Here is a 19,170-nt window from a genome sequence, read left to right on the forward strand (position 1 = left end):
CTGCAGTGCACCCATTCTCCTCTGGGCACAAGATCTAACTGAGGTCTGGAAGAGGGGCATAGAGGGAGGAGCCAGTGCACACCCATAGTCAAAGTTCTTTTTAGGTGCCCTATCTCCTGCGGAGCCCGTCTATACCCCATGGTCCTTACGGAGTCCCCAGCATCCTCTAGGACGTAAGAGAAAACAAAATAATACATGTAACCCTTTATTGTCAGTGTTACAAAAATGTAGTGTTCTCTAAGTTGCAATATTCATAGCCAACAAATTACACGTGATTTACCAAGCAAATTAAATAGACATAATCATTATGTTTATAATTTTATTACTTATGTACAGTAAAAGGGTGAATAAATCCACCAGTTATTTCTTCAGTTCTACTACTGGGCGAGGTACGGTATGTAAAAACTGTAATGATGGTCATTCATATTTTACTTCATATCATAGTCCACAAAATGTTCTTCCTAATTCACTGTCCTGGGACAATGTTGAAAGATGTTGGAATGAGGGATGAGCAGTTTATTGGATACTGAAGATGTACTACTTTCACTTTCTGAAGATCTCATGTAGATTCCTTGGTGGGCGTCTTACTGCAGCCATGTTGGATGTATTTCAAGAGCTCCTTTCGGTTGTCTAGTATAGTGTCAAAGCTCTCCTGAAGCCTATTTTGTTGCTCCTTCACCCTTTGCTGGAGGCTTCTGATCCATCTTAAGAGAGCCAGCCTTCTATACATTGTTAATTGTGCATGGTGTTTTTCCTTTTCCTGTTCCTTTAGCCTTTCCTTGTCCTGCAGACTCTGGAAAGCTTCTGTCAATGTCAGCGTTAATGACTCTGAATCTGATGAAGAGTCATCTTCAGAGTTTTCCATCTCAGGCTCTTCCTGCTGCGGGGATGATAGGACTGAGGCTCTGGCATCCTCCCATGCATTGCCAGTACTGCTGTCAGGACTATCAATGCTAAGTGAGCTGCTGGCATAACCATTGTCTTCTAATGGTGAACCTGGCCATTCATTACAACCCCCAGTTGTCTCTATATCCAGTGTATCCCCTCCAAATTTCATAATCTCTTCACCTTCTGGTGGACTCCTAACTTCATCTTCTGATGAAGATAAACTAATCCCTTCAGACCTGGCAACTCTCAGTTGTGTCATTGCCATCTTCTTCATATTGGTCCTATTATCTTCTAATGGAATTCGGTCTTCGTCTTTTTTTACATTATTTTCTAGGTCATCTCCTTCTCTCTTGTCCTGCCTCCAGTTCTCATTTTTATCATACGTCTCCTCCAAGAGGTTAAAGTTGGTGTCCTGCTTTCTCTCCTTCTCACAGGAAAATGGCAAGGGCTTGGTGTCATAAAATGGAGACTGATGAGGACTGGATTCAGTTTTCTGTATGGCAAACATTTCTCCCAACACTGTTTTCAGGTTTACCTGGTAAATCAGTAAATACATTAATATTAGCTCCTTATTATATCAGTTTACATTTTACAATGTATAGTTGTTTCTTATATACTAACAGATAGGCATAGAAAGCCAAAAGATACCAAATGATGCAGACACCTATAGATTTAAAGCACTATGCTATTTGGATTTGAAAATGCCCTAAATAATTTAGTTGTGAGATAAAGCGGTATAAAGTTCCAAGAAGTCATTACTATCCAAACGGCGACCTCATCAAAACTAATTTGTCTCTCACCATTCTAGATAACCTAGATGTAGTATACTGTATGCTGGGATATACCTGCCCATTGTAATGCCTGAGACGGTAAGTGAAATATGTCTTGTACCCTTTATAGAAACTATCATAAACAGTTCTATTTAAATTGTACATACTTTAAAAATAAGATTTTATATACCTACCGGTAAATTATTTTCTCGTAGTCCGTAGAGGATGCTGGGGTTCCATTTAGTACCATGGGGTATAGACGGGTCCACTAGGAGCCACCGGCACTTTAGGAGTTTAATAGTGTGGCCTGGCCCCTCCCTCTATGCCCCTCCTACCAGACTCAGTCTAGAAACTGTGCCCGAGGAGACGGACATACTTTGAGAGATGGAAATACACAGATAGTGGTGAGATTCACACCAGCTCACACACAACAAAAGGAAAGCCAAGCTAACCAACTTGAAACGATTCAGCAACGACTGAACCAACAATACTTAATTAAGTAATAATGCAGGAATACGAAGCACTGGACGGGCGACCAGCATCCTCTACGGACTACGAGAAAAGGATTTACCGGTAGGTATAGAAAATCCTATTTTCTCTTACGTCCTAGAGGATGCTGGGGTTCATTTAGTACCATGGGGATGTACCAAAGCTCCCAGTGCAGAACAGATCGACCAAACTTTAGGTCCTCAGAGGCCAAAGTATCGAACTTGTAGAACTTAGCAAACGTGTTCGACCCTGACCAAGTAGCTGCTCGGCAAAGTTGAAGAGCCGAGACAACCCCGGGCAGCCTCCCAGAATTTGGAATTGGCAAACCTACCGTAGGATAAGCATGCTGGATAGTAAGCCTGATCCAGCTAGAAATTATCTGCTTAGAAGCAGGACACCCAATCTTGTTGGGATCATAAAGGACAAACAGTGCGTCCTACTTCCTGTGACTAGTAGTTCTCTTCACATATATTTTCAAAGCCCTCACAGCATCCAAGGACTTTGAGGTAATCGAGGTGTCAGTCGCCACTGGCACCACAATAGGTTGGTTGATATGAAAAGCCGACACAACCTTTGGAAGAAATTGCTGATGCATTCTGAGCTCAGCTCTATCCTCATGGAAAATCAAGTAGGGGCTCTTGTGCGACAATGCCCCCAATTCTGACACACGTCTTGCAGATGCCAATGCCAACAGTGTGACCGCCTTCCAAGTAAGAAACTTTAAGTCCACCTCCTATAAAGGTTCGAACCAATCCGATTGCAGGAACTGCAGCACCACATTAAGATCCCAAGGTGCCGTAGGAGGCACAAAGGGTGGTTGGATGTGCAGAACTCCTTTCAAGAATGTCTGAACTTCAGAGAGAGCAGGCAATTGTTTCTGGAAGAAAATGGACAAAGCCGAAATCTGGACCTTTATGGAGCCCAAGCGAAGGCCCACATCCACACCTGCTTGCAGAAAGAGGAGAAACCGTCCTAGTTGAAGCACCACCGTAGGGAACTTCTTGGATTCACACCAAGACACATACTTTTTCCAAATCCGATGGTAATGCTTAGACGTTACTCCCTTCCTAGCTTGAATCAGAGTAGGAATGACTTTGTTCGGAATGCCCTTCCAGGGTAAGATCTGGTGTTAAACCTCCATGCCGTCAAACGTAGCTGTGGTAAGCCTTGATAGGCGAACGGCCCCTGTTGTAGAAGTTACTCGCAAAGAGGAAGAGGCCTCGGATACTCCAGCAGTAATACCAGAAGATCCGCGTACCAAGCCCTTCTTGGCCAGTCCGGTGCAATGAGGATCGCCTGAACCCTTGTTCTTTTTATTAGTTTGAGAATCCTTGGGATGAGTGGAAGTGGCGGGAACACATACATTGACTGGAACACCCACGGAGTTACCAGGGCGTCCACCGCCACTGCTTGTGGGTCTCTTGACCTGGAACAGTACCTCCGAAGCTTCTTGTTGAGGCGAGAGGCCATCATGTCTATCTGAGGTACACCCCATCGACTTGTTACCTCTGCGAATACCCCGGGTGGAGGCCCCATTCTCCTGGATGGAGATCGTGTCTGCTGAGGAAGTCTCCTTCCCAGTTGTCCACTCCCGGAATGAAGATCGCCGACAGCACCACCGCGTGCCTTTCTGCCCAGAAGAGGATTTTAGTTACCTCTGACATTGCAGGTCTGCTCTTCGTTCCACCCAGCCTGGTTATGTAGGACACCGCTGTGACGTTGTCCGACTGAACCTAAATGGCTTGATCTTGCAGAAGATGTGCCGCTTGTATATGGCCCTTAGTTCCAGAATGTTTATTGGAAGGATAGATTCCTGACATGACCATTTCCTTGGAAGTTTTTACCCTGGGTGACTGCTCCCCAACCTCAGAGACTTGCATCCGTGGTTAGAAGGATCCAATTCTGAATCCCGAACCTGCGGCCCTCAAGTAGGTGAGAAGTCTGCAGCCACCAAAGGAGTGATATTCTGGCTTTCGGCGACAGGCGTATCTGCTGGTGCATGTGAAGATGCAATCCGGACCACTTGTTCAGGAGATCCAGCTAGAAGAATCTTGCATGGAATCTTCAGTACTGCAGAGCCTCGTAGGAGGCTACCATCTTTCCCAGAAGGCAAATGCGCTGATGAACCGAAACCCGGACTATTGATTGGATCACCAATGCTTTCTCCACTAGTAGAAACACCCTCTGTACTTCTGTGTCGAGTATCATCCCCAGGAAAGGCAGTTTCCTTGTCGGCTCGAAATGCGATTTTGGAAGGTTCAGGATCCACCCAAGATCCTGGAGTAGTTGAGTTGATAGAGCAATACTCTGCAACAGCCTCTCCCTGGAGGATGCCTTTATCAGTAGACCGTCCAAAATGGAATTATGCTCACTCCCTGCTTGCTGCGGAGGAGCATAATCTCTTCCATAACCTTGGTGAACACCCTCGGAGCTGTGGAGAGGCCAAATGGCAATGTCTGGAACTGATAGTGGCAGTTCTGTAGTGCAAACCGTAGATAGGCCTGGTGAGGCGGCCAGATTGGAATGTGAAGGTACGCATCCTTGATATCCAGGGATATTAGGAACTCCCCCTCCTCCAGATCTGAGATCACCGCTCTCAGAGACTCCATCTTGAATTTGAAAACCTTCAAGTAGGGGTTCAATGACTTTAGGTTCAATATTGGTCTTACCGAACCGTCCGGTTTCGGTACCACAAACAGGTTTGAGTAGTAACCCCTGTTTTGTAGGTGATGTGGAACTGGAACAATGACATTTGTATGTACCAATTTTTGAATGGCTTCCTGCAGGATAGTATATTTTGTCAGCAAAGCTGGTAAGCCTGATTTGAAGAATCAGTGAGGTGGGAGTTCCTGAAATTCCAGTCTGTACCCCTGGGCAACAACATCTTTTACCCAAGGGTCTAGGCATGACGACGCCCAGATGTGACTGAAATCTTTTAGTCTCGCTTCCACCTGCCCGATCTCCAGGCTGAGAGGACCTCTGTCATGCTGAAGTTTTGAGGAAGCAGAACCTGGGTTCTGTTCCTGGGATCCTGTTGGTGCAGGTTTTCTGGATTTTCCAACGACCTTCTCTAAAGAAGGTGGGGGTACCCTTGGATTTTTTACAGTTCGCAGTTCGAAAGGACTGCAGTGTATGTGTAGGATATGATTTCCTAGTCGGTGCAGCTGCAGAAGGAAGAAAGGTCGACTTACCCGCAGTTGCCTTGGATATCCACATATCCAGTGCATCCCCAAACAGGGCCTCACCTGTGAAGGGTAGGTTCTCCACACTTTTCTTGGATTCTGCATCCGCAGACTATTGATGTAGCCAGAGCCCTGGATGTAGCCCTTGCATTAAGCAGGCCTCTACCATGAAGCCTGCAGAATCCTGTATATGATGTAAAAACAAGTCAATGTCACCCCTATCCATATAATCTAATTCCTCAAGTAAGGTGCCTGACCACTTTACTATGGCTCTAGAAATCCACGCACAAGCAATAGTGGGTCTCAGAGCCACTCCTGTAGCATTGTATAGTGATTTGAGCGTAGTCTCAATCTTGCGGTCAGCTGGCTCCTTTAAGGAGGCTGTGCCAGGGACAGGTAAAACAACCTTTTTTGACAACCTAGATACAGAAGCGTCCACTATAGGTGGGTTTTCCCACTTCTTTCAATCCTCTTCAGGGAAAGGGAAAGCAATGAGAATTCTTTTAGGGATTTGGAATTTTTTCTCTGTGTTTTCCCAGGACTTTTCAAACAAGGAGTTTAACTCCTTTGAAGCAGGGAAGGTAAGCAAGGCTCTCCTATTTAAGGTAAAATAAGTCTCCTCGTCCTGCACAGGAACCTTCTCAGCAATATGCAAAACATCCCTAATGACTTCAGTCATTAGTTGCACACCCTCACCGTTCCATGTATAAGAGCCGGTATCAGTGTCAGCTTGCATTATCTGGGCAAGTGCACGTTTTTGTGGGTATGTAGGTGGGATTTTAAACAAAGTAGTGAGGGCTGGATACATCATATCCTCCACAGATTTTCTCAAAAACTGCGTCTCTTTTTCAGTATGTGACATCTTTGCTGAAATCTGGGACATCATCCCCCTTAAAGAATTCACCCATGCGGGTTCGGATCCAGAAGGTTGAGAAATTATATTGCAGTCTTGAGAAAATGGAATAGACTCCTCAGGAGAAAATAAACATTGTGCAGCACAGGACACAGGTCCTTAGACATGGTAATGTGGGATATGCACACTTACACATACACACAGGAAAATGTCAGACACAGTTTTCCCCAGAGTACCTTCAGAGAGTCACAGAGTATAAGGAGCCAGCCGCACCGCGCCCTCTTAGGCTATTATAATAAAAACCCAGCGCTGACTAGGTAACCTTAATAGGTTAACTAGCACCTAAGTACACTCCCCCCATATATAAAACCCTGGTACCGCAGTGGAGTTATGGGGAGGGCAGCGCTCCCTGTCAGTGTTCTGTTGATCTGCAGGGAGAAAATGACGCTGGTGAGTGCTGAATCCGCTCTGAGGAGAAGCCCCGCCCCCCGCAATGATGCGCGGCTCTCCCGCACTTATTATTTATACTGTCTAAGGAATTTGTGCTAACAGTGGGATTAGCCCCTATTAGCTATTTACCAGTGTAGGATTTGCGCGCTGGCTCAGGATGCCCCTCCAGCGCCGACATACATAAGATGTTGCTGAGCCCTCCATGGAGCGCAGCCTTGTGTGAGCTACGCTCCTACCCTTGTGCCGCCATACCCGCCAGCGACCCGCTAACCGGGACGCCGGCGCTGTACTCACCACTCTTCTATCTTCTGGCTCTGTTAGGGGGTGGCGGCCGCGCTGCGGGGGTGAGCGGTCGCCTCGTGGGCTTGCGATCATAACCCTCAGGAGCTCAATGTCCTGTCAGCGGAATAGAAAACCATTAACTCTGTATTAAGTTGGTTCCTACTCCCCCCTAAGTCCCACGAAGCAGGGAGATTGTTGCCAGCAGCCTTCCTGTAAAATCATAAACTCTAGAAAATACTGAACTTTGGAAGAGAACTCCTGGGAGCTCCCCTAGCTGTGACCGGCTCCTCCGGGCACATTTTCTAAACTGAGTATGGTAGGAGGGGCATAGAGGGAGGGGTCAGCCCACACTATTAAACTCTTAAAGTGCCAGTGGCTCCTAGTGGACCCATCTATACCCCATGGTACTAAATGGAACCCCAGCATCCTCTACGAGATAAGAGAAATACAAAGTAGTGTAACCTTTAAGCAAAATTAGATCAGGCAAATGCCACTACTTTACACTTTTGAATAAAAAAAACTTGACTATTTTATAAATAATGAATTCCCTTGTCTGCCCCCTTCAAAGCTGTTGTCTGAGACAGCTACCTCACACACTCCTGATTCTGTGTCATTCTGTAGTAGTAATCTACCAGGGGCCACATTGATACTGAGAAATGAGTCCCTCTTTATTTATATACATAAATAGCTCTTGGCTACAAAATGGCTATACTATATGTTAGTGTTTTTCAACCACTGTACCGTGGCACATTAGTGTGCCCTGTGCAGTCTCCAGGTGTGCCGCCATAGAAGCACAGCCAGGCCCGTCAGTGTTTTGCCGCTACTGAGGCCCTGCAACAATCAATACTGGTGGGTTTAGTGGTTGCAGAGCCAGTTCTAATTTTGGGCCTGGGCAGTGTTGGGCTCTTCTGGCTTTCTCAGATGTGGCTCAGGCATTACCTAGAGAGAAGCTGCGACATGACATCCTAGGACACACAACTGCACCATGCATCACCATTATATTTGAGTGTGCCTTGGCAATATTTTAATCTTGTTCAGTGTGGCGCGAGTTGTAATAGGTTAAAAATCTCTGCTATATGTAAAGCATAATGAAGTGTTAGTTCTCGCTTATATCCTCACAATACATGGGGGTCCTAACAATAGAACATGATTTATTTTTTTTGCGCACTGCTGTAATGGGTCCCCAATACTTATCGCACTTGTCACGCCTAAAAGCACTGGGTTTTGTCATGCAAAGTGGCTAAATCTGTCTAAAGGGGTGTAGTATGGTATGCCGGCGGCCGGGCTCCCGGCATACCAGCGCCAGAAAGCCGAACGCCGGCATACCGACAGCGCGGCGAGCGCAAATTAACCCATTGTGGGCTCGCTGCGCTCGCCACGCTGCGGGCACGGTGGCGCGCCACGCTATTTATTCTCCCTCCAGGGGTGTTGTGGACCCCAACGAGGGAGAAAAACTGTCGGTATGCCGGCTGTCAGGATTCCGATGCCGGTATACTGTGCGCCGGGATCCCGACAGTCGGCAACCTGAAGACCACCCGTCTAAAGTACTGGTTAAAAAAACACTGCCTTTTTGACAAATTCTGCTACTCACCTCAGGAGGGTGCAAGCAGAAATATGGGGGACAGCAGCAAGAATTGAATTGCCCTGCGGGCACCCATTACTTATATCCGTGCAAAAAACATTTAAATCGTCCCCTAAGAAATAGATTAGTAGGTGTCTGAAGGCTTTTGCAAGCCGCTAAATCTCTGCAGTTTTGACACAAAATTTAAAATGGCAATAATATTAAATGCAAAACACTTTTGGCTTTGGATTTAGTATTGTTTGTGTTTAAATTTTTGAGTTAAAAAACAACAATATTTGACAGTTTTGCAAAAGCTGAGGCTTAAACTGAATACACATTAGGCAATGTGTGACCAGCTGATATGTCGGCCCAGCGGGCGGACATATCGGGTCCTGGGTACACACCAGAATGATGTATAAAGGATGGTGTGATATATCATTCCATCCTTCATTTACATAGAACTGGGTCGCTAGCGTTATCACCTGGTTGGCCATGTAGCAGAGCCGACCGGTCGGCGTTGCTAGCGACCACAAGTTCTTGCATATTGGGCATATACACTGAGCGATAGGCCCGATATTGTTGTTCCGATCCAGCCAGAAATAACATATTGGGCCAATATCGCTCCAGTTTGTACCCGGCTTTAGCAAAATCTAGCTCTACATCTTTTCCCCTTGTGCCAGTTATGATCGATATATCAATTAGTTCTCAATTATTAAATGTATTAGCACCTACATTTATTTCAGCACTGGGACCCTATATAAACTACATGTACAGAACAGTGCTTGATATTACTGTATAAGCCAAAATCTGCTCAAACTGTATGTAAGATACACTCTGCTAGGCAGTGTGATTAAATAATGATTATGTATAGAACAGTGGTTACATTTGCAATATAGTCCAATTGGATTCATGTTTAACAGGTAATCGCAACAAAAACATACAAGTCTCTTAACTATGCTTGTGTACAAAGGGGGTCATTCCGAGTTGTCCGCTCGTTGCCGATTTTCGCAACGGAGCGATTAAGGCGAAAATGCGCATGCGCATGGTAAGTATTTTAGCACAAAACTTAGTAGATTTACTCACGTCCAAACTAAGAATTTTCATAGTTGAAGTGATCGGAGTGTGATTGACAGGAAGTGGGTGTTTCTGGGCGGAAACTGACCGTTTTCTGGGAGTGTGCGGAAAAACGCAGGCGTGCCAGGATAAAACGCGGGAGTGTCTGGAGAAACGGGGGAGTGGCTGACCGAACGCAGGGCGTGTTTGTGACGTCAAACCAGGAACGAAACGGGCTGAGCTGATCGCAATATAGGAGTAAGTCTCGAGCTACTCAGAAACTGCTAAGAAATTTCTATTCGCAATTCTGCTAATCTTTCGTTCGCAATTCTGCTAAGATAAGATACACTCCCAGAGGGCGGCGGCCTAGCGTGTGCAATGCTGCTAAAATCTGCTAGCGAGCGAACAACTCGGAATGACCCCCAAAGTGTTGATATGTGCATAATGTTTGTCTACATGAGTAACAGTCTAATCCAAAGAGTACAGTTAAATAATAATTTATGATTCTATACTGTAAGTAGTTGTGGTTTCAATGCAAAGCTAAATTATAGCCGTTTGCATCCAAAGAATTACACCGCCTGATTTTAAGTTGAAAGGCTTCATATTCTAAGTGTTTATTTTGAGCTATCAAAGAGTTGTTTTCCACAAGATACATTTTAGACTTTAATGTGAAAGTCACATGAATTGTAAAATACAGAAATAGCAGCTCAGATGAAGTTAACAGAATGATTCCTTGTGTCTGACACCACTGACTCGCAAAGGTCACTAATCCTAAAACAAGAGCGGTTTTGTTATCAAAAAGATGTTTCTTTTTATTCTAAACCCTTTATGTTGGGTAAGGGATGGTAAAATATGTCACATGCTACAGACACAAATGCAAACAGTGCGCTTCACAAGAAACACATCCTGATCTCCATGGTTTTTCTGTTGCCTCTTATAATGACTTCATTTTGGTTCTTATTTAGAGTTGGATAAATCTGCAACAAAATCGCAGGCTTTAAATATGCTACACGGAAAAAAGTGTTAACATGTGTATATTCAGATGCTGCGATTCGCGATATGCCTGGTGGAAAATAATTAGCAACTGTGCCATGTCAAACAGCAAACAAACAACACAGAAAATAGCATGTAATAGCGCTTAAAAAATAACAGAGAAATACTAACATATATTCTTGTTAGGGTGTGATGTCCACATTACAGGTGACCTCCGCCTCCTTTTGTTTGAGTATAGCATTTGAGTATAATAAACATGGTCTAATTCCAAGTTGATTGCAGCAGGAAATTTTTTAGCAGTTGGGCAACACCATGTGCACTGCAGGGGGGGGGGGCAGATATAACATTTGCAGAGAGAGTTAGATTTGGGTGTGGTGTGTTCAATCTGCAATCTAATTTGCAGTGTAAAAATAAAGCAGCCAGTATTTACCCTGCACAGAAATAAAATAACCCACCCAAATCTAACTCTCTCTGCAAATGTTATATCTGCCACACCTGCAGTGCACATGGGCCCTCATTCCGAGTTGTTCGCTCGGTAATTTTCTTCGCATCGCAGCTAATTTTCGCTAATTGCGCATGCGCAATGTTCGCACTGCGACTGCGCCAAGTAAATTTGCTAAGAAGTTTGGTATTTTACTCTCGGCATTACGAGGTTTTTTCTTCGTTCTGCTGATCGGAGTGTGATTGACAGGAAGTGGGTGTTTCTGGGCGGAAACTGGCCGTTTTATGGGAGTGTGTGAAAAAACGCTGCCGTTTCTGAGGAAAAAGCGGGAGTGGATGAAGAAACGGGGGAGTGTCTGGGCGAACGCTGGGTGTGTTTGTGACGTCAAACCAGGAACGACAAGCACTGAACTGATCGCACTGGAAGAGTAAGTCTCGAGCTACTCAGAAACTGCACAGAAAAATCTTTTCGCAATATTGCGAATACTTCGTTCGCAATTCTGCTAAACTAAGATACACTCCCAGAGGGCGGCGGCTTAGCGTGTGTAATGCTGCGAAAAGCGGCTAGCGAGCGAACAACTCGGAATGAGGGCCATGGTTTTGCCCAATTGCTAACTTTCTTGCTGCTCCGATCAACTCAGAATTACCCCCTATGTGAGTTCTCCTTCTTATGCTGTGTAATCCGACACTGGAGCCATACTGAATAGAAACTGCCTTTCCCAAAAGGGTCCTTTTCCTTGCTGTGAGTGTTAATGCCTTCATAAGTGCTTCATGCTGTAAAGGAAGTCCCCACACTATCTATATGGATCCACATCAGGGGTGGATTGGGATGGAAAACCAGCCCGGGAAATTTATGGAAGCAGCCCTAATGAGTGTGCAGTCTGAAGAGGGGGTGGGGTCTACTGAGGGGGGTGGGACCTGATTGTACGCAGTTGCGGCCTTCCTTGTGTCTTTTGCTGCAGCTGTGTCTGGGACCTGGGGCAGATTGGGAACTAAAAGTGGCCCTGTAATATTTTGTAGACGTGGCCCGACATGGGCAGCACAAAAGGTATAACATACCGTGTAGCCATGGCAGCATCACTGGATGGCAGAGTTGCTGTACTGCAGAGTTGGCATAACAGAATGAATGGGGACAATGCAGTGCACTGAGGGCAGTGGGCTGCCTGTCATGTGTGGGGGATGGCACATGACAACACACAAAACGCACCACAGAAATGTCGGCCTAACAGGAATCTATCTTCCTGGTGAACCCTATGGCCAATCCGCCCCTGACTGTAACACACTATATTATATTGTGGTATGTAGTGTAACACACTGTATGTTATACTGTGGCATGTACTGTAACATCCTGGGAGGCAGATGTATTAAGACTGGAGAAGGGATAAAGAAGAGATACGTGCAAGGTGATAATGCACCAGCCAATTAGCTCCTATCTGTCCATTTACATATTGGAGCTGATTGGCTAGTGCCATATCACTTTGTGCTTATCACTGGTTTATCACTTCTTTATCCCTTCTCCAGGTTAATATATCTACCCCTGTATGCTCTACTGTGATATGTACTGTAACAGTAGCCTCACATCTGTTTTCTGTGCAGTGGGGAGACTCTGGGGCAGATGTATTAACCTGGAGACGGCATAAGGAAGTGATAAACCAGTGATATGTGCAAGGTGATAAAGGCACCAGCCAATCAGATCCTAACTGTTAATTTACATATTGGAGCTGATTGGCTGGTGCCTTTATCACCTTGCACATATCACTGGTTTATCACTTCCTTATGCTGTCTCCAGGTTAATACATCTGCCCCTCTGCTCCTTCTATGGTCTCACATACTGTAAGAGGCTTAGTTGTACCATTAATGTAGACCAGTGATTTTCAACCTTTTTTTACTCATGGCACACCGAACAATATTTTAAAATTGCCAAGGCACACCATCAGTTCCCCACAGAAAAAAAACAAAAACACACATTGGCCCTCATAGTAAAAAAAAATCCACACATACAGTGGCCTACACAGAAAAAACAATCACATTGCTCCCCACATAAATCATATTGCTCCCTACATAAATCCTATTGCTCCCCACATGAATTATTCACATTGTTCCCCCCATAAATCCTTATTCTCCCCACATAAATCCTAATGTTCCCCACAGGAGAAAAAAAATAGCAAATATTAGCCCCTACCGGTCAGCTGTCCTCCTCCCTGTCCCTCAATAGTGGGGATTGTTCATAGTGGAGTGCTGCGAATACTGAGCAGTGGGCGGTCAGGCAGGTGTGGATGTGGGTGGGCAAGGAAAGCTTTGTATGCAGGCAAGAACTGGAAGATGTGTGTGCAGATGGGTGGGCTGGCTGGGTGGTGAGAAGTGGCGGCCGTGACTTATGATATCACACCACTGAGTCTTCAAGGCATATGTCACAGCCGGAGCATGACTGTTCCTCTAAGAAGAGCCCGGGCCAACAGTTCACTATGAAGGTGTAGGAAGCTGCTCTGGCTCTGCGGCACACCTTGCAACTGGTCGCGGCACACTAGTGTGCCACGGCACACTGGTTGAAAAAGCCTGATGTAGACTATGCTTTTTTTCAGTTTAAACTGTCCAGACCAGTCCAACTCCTAACTGCCATGTTACAGGCTGTGTTTAAAAAAATGACAGTTAGAAGCTGATTGGTTGGTACTTTATCACCGTGCTATTTATCACTCTCCAAGGTTTGATAAATCTGGGCCTATATTCCCTACCACATGTACACGCACACACATACACGCTAGAATTAATTTTAGTTGGGAGCCAATTAACCTACCAGTAAATATTTGGATTGTGGGAGGAAACCGGAGTACCCAGAGGAAACCCACGCAAGCACGGGCAGAATATATAATCTCCACAAAGTTGGGGCTATGGGGAGCAGATGTACTAAGCCATGAAACGTGATAAAGTTTAAAGAGGTTAAGTACCAAACAACAATCTCCTGTCATTTTTTAAACCAATATCCTTTAACGCACAAATCATGGTGAAGCGTATTAGAGAGTGATGTAACGGAGATACAGTTACACCCTTTATTTGCCATGGCCTGGCCACTGTTTTTACTGAAATGTGATGTCATAGTTAGCCATTCCGTACTTACTACTGCTCCCAGGCTGCAGCAGGCCACTGCATCCCTGAAGAAACTGAATATCAGACGTGTCTTGGTAAGTGAGATTTCCTTGGCTTTATATAGCACAACTGTGCAGAAACTAATACCAGTATAATAATTATCAGAATAAACCTTTATTTAATAATAAATAACAACAGCAAAGCAGGTGGTGGCCTAGCACCGGAGGAGAGCAGTTGCAGCTTTGCTCAGCTCCTGCTTTCATACAACCCTATATCCCTCCTGGCCCGCTCAGATCCGTCTCTTTCCCTCTCCCATCCCTCCACTGCTTCCTCGTAACCCCCCTGTAGCTGAATCTCTGCAGCCGCGGAATCTGGGAGCGCCGTGGAGGCTCCAGCGGATTGCGGCCTGCAGCCTGTCAACAAGCCAGGGCCTCGATTTTAGATTAGCCCGCCGGACTTCCGGGACCACGGTGACGGCGGCATTTGGGGTCGGACGGCCTCCCTCCTCACCTTTGGACCGGGCTGCTGGTCGGGTCCGGCCCCGCTCAACCCACAACCGCTGACCCCGCTGAGCCATCTGGAGCAGGACGCTTGGCTCTCCCTCACCGACGAAGCGGCGGATCCCGGCGGCCATATTCTCGCCATTGCAGCAGACAGCCTCGCAGGTCCGGAGGAGAGGTCACCAGCGCCACTTGGCCAGCCGCAGCACCTGGTAAGGTGTCCCTCCTCATACTCCATCTGGCGCCTCTGCCTGCAGACAGCCGGCCTGGCCCTTGCCGCGGACACTGGTGGAAGCTCCGCTCTGGCAACACATTCTACCTCCTCTCCAGTTGCCCGGAAGCCCAAGCTGCTGTACATATCCCTGACGGCCACCCCACCCCCCCCCCATTTTTTTTTTCTTTCTTTTTCTTTTGCCTTTGGGTCACCTTGGGGTTTGTGACGGCGGGAGACGGGAGCTGCACTGTCGCCACTGAAATACACTGACAGTGCGGTGAGGAACTCTCCCTCCTCCCTTTCTTCATGTGTCTTTTACAACATATATCAACGGTGGGCCTCTGGTCATCGCTCCCTACTGTTCCACTCTGTCACGCTGCAATGTAATGTGGGTACCTCCGACATATTGTTCTTTCACGTCTTAACTGCACGGAACTTTTACCAGGCCTCCTTGCCTCATGAAGATGTAACTCTCTAGATTGTCCTTTTCACTGCTGTGACTCTCATCAGTCTACTCTCTGCGCCGACTTCTACTGCCTATAGTGTATTTCTATCTTTGGTAACCTCACATGGAAAAATTCCTGGTGTCCACACCTATGTCCTCCGCTGGCCCTACGTCAGGCGTTCGCGAAGATACTTTCCACAGAAATTCATCCGACTCTGACTGCTCCACCACTCGCTCTCGTTCCCAACGGAAACGTACCAACACTGTGGCTACTAAACAGCCTAAAATGAAACCCACAGATATTGCAGCGGTATTGGGGCCTCTCCTAGATGAAAAATTGGCGGGCATCAAGGAGGCCATTGACTGCACCCTGACTCAACTGACCCAACACAATGGCCGTCTAGATGATGTCGAGCAGAGGGTCTCGACGTTGGAAGATGACCTACAGTCTGCACAGACCACTATAGAGGCCCAAACTAAAGAAATGCAATGCCTTACTGACAAGCTCGACGACTTGGAGAATCGGAGCCGCTTAATAACCTGCGGGTGGTGGGCATTCCGGAGTCGGTGAGAGGCCATGCGTTGCTGGACCTTCTTTCTACATGGTTGCCAGACAAACGACATGGACCTCCACGGATCACCTTTAGTCATCGAAAGGGCTCATCATTTGGGTCCTGAGCGCAGGGACTCTGCTGGACGCCCTCGCCCTGTTATCATGAGATATCTCAATTACGCAGACAAGACCAAGCTATTGGATCACTATCGTAAGTCGGAGTCTCTACTTTACAAGGGGGAAAGATTGCTTATATTCCAAGACTTCTCCACGTATGTCGCTAATAGGCGCAGAGAGTTCGCCCCAATATGCAAACAGCTGTTTGAAGATAAAGTCAAGTTCTCATTACTATACCCGGCCCGCCTTCGAGTCTTTCAAAATGGAAAACCGCTCTTCTTCGATGATCCATTGGCGGCGAAGGCCCACTTTGCTGCTCCTGATACTTGACTTTTAGGTTCTTCTTTATGTTTGCTCCCTTTTTCGAATGTTATCACCTGCGGGTCGCACAGTGTTAAGGACACGCTGTTGGCATACCATTTATGTATGCCAGAGGCTATGCCTCTACTTGGTTTTTGTTTGTTGGTTTGTTGTTCTTGAATGTCTATTTTTATTTCTATTTTGCTTGCTGGAATGCTAGGTCTCGGTCCTCCATAGGTTGGCCCTTCCCTGCTCGCTGGGACTGGGAGGGACACCGATTTAACCATGATATCTTGCTGCTCTGTTCTCCTCCTATGGGGATAGGGTAGTATGACTGATAACGCCATCTCCCAACCCTCTGGCCCGGTAACCGCCCCACTTTTTGATTTTAATATAATATCCTGGAACGTGGAGGGTCTTAATAGCCCCATTAAACGTAAAAAGGTGCTCGCACACCTCTCCCGTATGACCCCTCACATTGTATTCTTGCTGGAGACACACTGGCTACACGACTCCTCTGTTTCCTTGAAAGCCCCTTGAATTGGAGAGTGTATCTCTGCTCCTTATACTAACAAAACTAGGGGTGTCTCTATCCTTTTTCATAGAAATCTCCAATATTTTATTCTTAAAAAAATTATTGATCCCGAAGGCAGATTTATCCTGTTGGATGTCTCTATTGATAACACGATTTATACCTTTTTGAACCTTTATGCACCTACCGGATCTAATAACCTTTTTTTTGCAGATATTCTCCTATCTTGGGGAGGTCAGAATCTGATTTTAGGAGGTGACTTCAACACGGTCGTCGATCCGTCCATAGACAGATCTGGAGTGAGTACCAACAGACCCGGTTTGTCTTCCACTCTTCTTCTCCCCTTCTGTTCTCAACTTGCTCTACTAGATCCTTGGCGTATACATCATCCCCTCCATCGAGACTATTCCTTTTATTCACATCCACATTCCACCCACTCTCGCATTGACTATTTATTCTTATCTAAACATCTGCTCTTTAAAGTATCTCACACCTCGGTCAAAGACATTATTATTTCAGACCATGCCCCCATAACTCTATCCCTACACTTAGCTTTACCTCAATGTATATCCAAATGTTGGAGGTTCCCGGCATATCTCATGCACTCCGAAGATTTCTTGCTGCATCTTATCATACCTGGCTTGACTATGTCACTGACAATTCGGAACAAGAATCTAATACCCCACTTTTCTGGGGGGCCTCTAAGGCTGTCCTCAGAGGACATATTATTTCTTATGTTAACTCTAAACGCAAGAAGTTTAACGCTAAATTGCAGGAGTTGAGTACGGCGCTCACGCTTGCCTATCGTACCTATGTACAATGCGATAGTCCTATCCATAGGGAAACGTACCTCATGGCAAAACAAATCTATGACACCTTCCTTACTGAACAAGCCCAACTGAGCTATGATTATAGCAGGAATAAATTCCATAGGTGGGGAAATAAGTCAGGAAAGCTCCTAGCTAATTTAGTCAGGGGACCACGGAATAAAACATGGGTCGATGCAATACACAGTTCTGGAACTATCCTATCCAATCCCACTGATATCTGTTCTTCTTTTATGAGCTTCTATAAGTCTCTTTATACTGCGGATGCTGACAGTGCGCTAGATGGCCAGTCCTTTTTGGACGAAGCACAGCTGCCGGAGCTCACATCGGAGGAAAGAGACTTATTGGATGCTTCTATCACTGAGGATGAGGTTCAGGCCACCATTAAGTCCCTCCCTAATGGGAAAAGCCCTGGTCCTGATGGCTTTAGTGCCGAATTCTATAAGATGCTAACTGCCGATATACTCCCTGTTCTCACTAAGCTATATAACCATATCCTTAAGACAGGAGAGACCCCCCTCCGTTTTAATGAGGCACGACTCATTGTGCTTGCAAAGCCTGGCAAGGATCCCACCCTGGTAGGCTCTTACCGCCCTATCTCGCTCCTCAACCAAGATTTTAAAATCCTAACTAAAATAATGGCTAACAGATTACAGACCTGCCTTCCACGCCTAATTTCACCTGCGCAGATGGGTTTTGTCAAGGGTAGACAATCCACACGGGGAATAAGGGCAGCCCTGGCTGCAATATCTCACACTCGTCTTTGTTAGGCTACAAGTAATATTATTATAAATCTAGATGCAGAAAAGGCGTTTGATAAGATCGCCTGGCCTCATCTGGCTAGAGTGCTTATCCACCAACGCTTTGGCCCATTGTTTCGTAACTTGGTGCAGACCACCTACACTAACCCTGTGGCACAGGTTTTAGTTAACAGTGTAGCATCTGCCCCCTTCACGTTGGAAAGAGGCACCAGACAGGGATGCCCGTTATCTCCCCTTCTCTTTAATCTGGCATTGGAACCCCTTATCAAGTTTATTCTGCTACATAGGGAATACAAAGGCATTGCCGTGGGTGCTCGGGAGTTGAGGGTGGTGGCATTCGCTGATGACCTTCTCCTTTTTTTGTCCAACCCCCACCTTTCGATCCCCCAATTGATCACCATGATTGACCGCTTTTCTTCTTATGCAGGATTTTCGGTTAACTATGGGAAGTCGGAGGCGTTTGCCATATTTGGACGGGCGAAAACAGGGTGGGGGACACCTTTCCCTTTAAATGGGCGACTACGCATATAACTTTTCTAGGTGTTGCGCTCCCCTCAAATCCTTGTCACTTATATCGATACAATATTACCCTGGTTTTGCGCAAGATTAAGACTGAGCTAGGTCTTTGGCAAACTCTTCCTCTGAACTTGCTAGGACGCTGCAATCTGTTTAAGATGGCTAGCTTCCCAAAACTTCTCTATATCTTACAGATGACTCCTCTACTATTATCTAGCTCGGACCTATCCTCACTGAATACCTCCATTACCAATTTCGTCTGGTCTGGAAAACGACCCCGGATTAGTATGAAAAAACTGTCCCAAACAGTACTTAGGGGTGGAGTTAACCTGCCCAACATCAAACAATATAACCTTGCC

At 46.0% G+C, this 19,170-nt stretch overlaps 1 protein-coding gene across 6 annotated transcripts in view; it reads right to left on the reverse strand.

The window, feature by feature from the left end:
- Positions 1-305: 305 nt before the first annotated feature.
- The window catches only part of C2H1orf216 (chromosome 2 C1orf216 homolog), a 273,069-nt gene continuing 254,204 nt past the window's right edge, over positions 306-19,170 (reverse strand). For 5 of the 6 annotated variants that reach the window (XM_063954459.1, XM_063954456.1, XM_063954457.1 and 2 more), the window contains one exon: positions 306-1,423. In XM_063954459.1, coding sequence (XP_063810529.1) covers positions 560-1,396 — 837 coding nt within the window. In that variant the 5' untranslated portion in view covers positions 1,397-1,423 and the 3' untranslated portion in view covers positions 306-559. Of the gene's footprint in view, positions 1,424-10,692; positions 10,774-19,170 lie in introns of those variants that run through there. The other variant, XM_063954458.1, reaches the window with a different exon arrangement.

The sequence above is a fragment of the Pseudophryne corroboree genome, chromosome 2 (genome assembly GCF_028390025.1).
Source record: "Pseudophryne corroboree isolate aPseCor3 chromosome 2, aPseCor3.hap2, whole genome shotgun sequence".
Lineage (NCBI taxonomy): Eukaryota > Metazoa > Chordata > Amphibia > Anura > Myobatrachidae > Pseudophryne > Pseudophryne corroboree.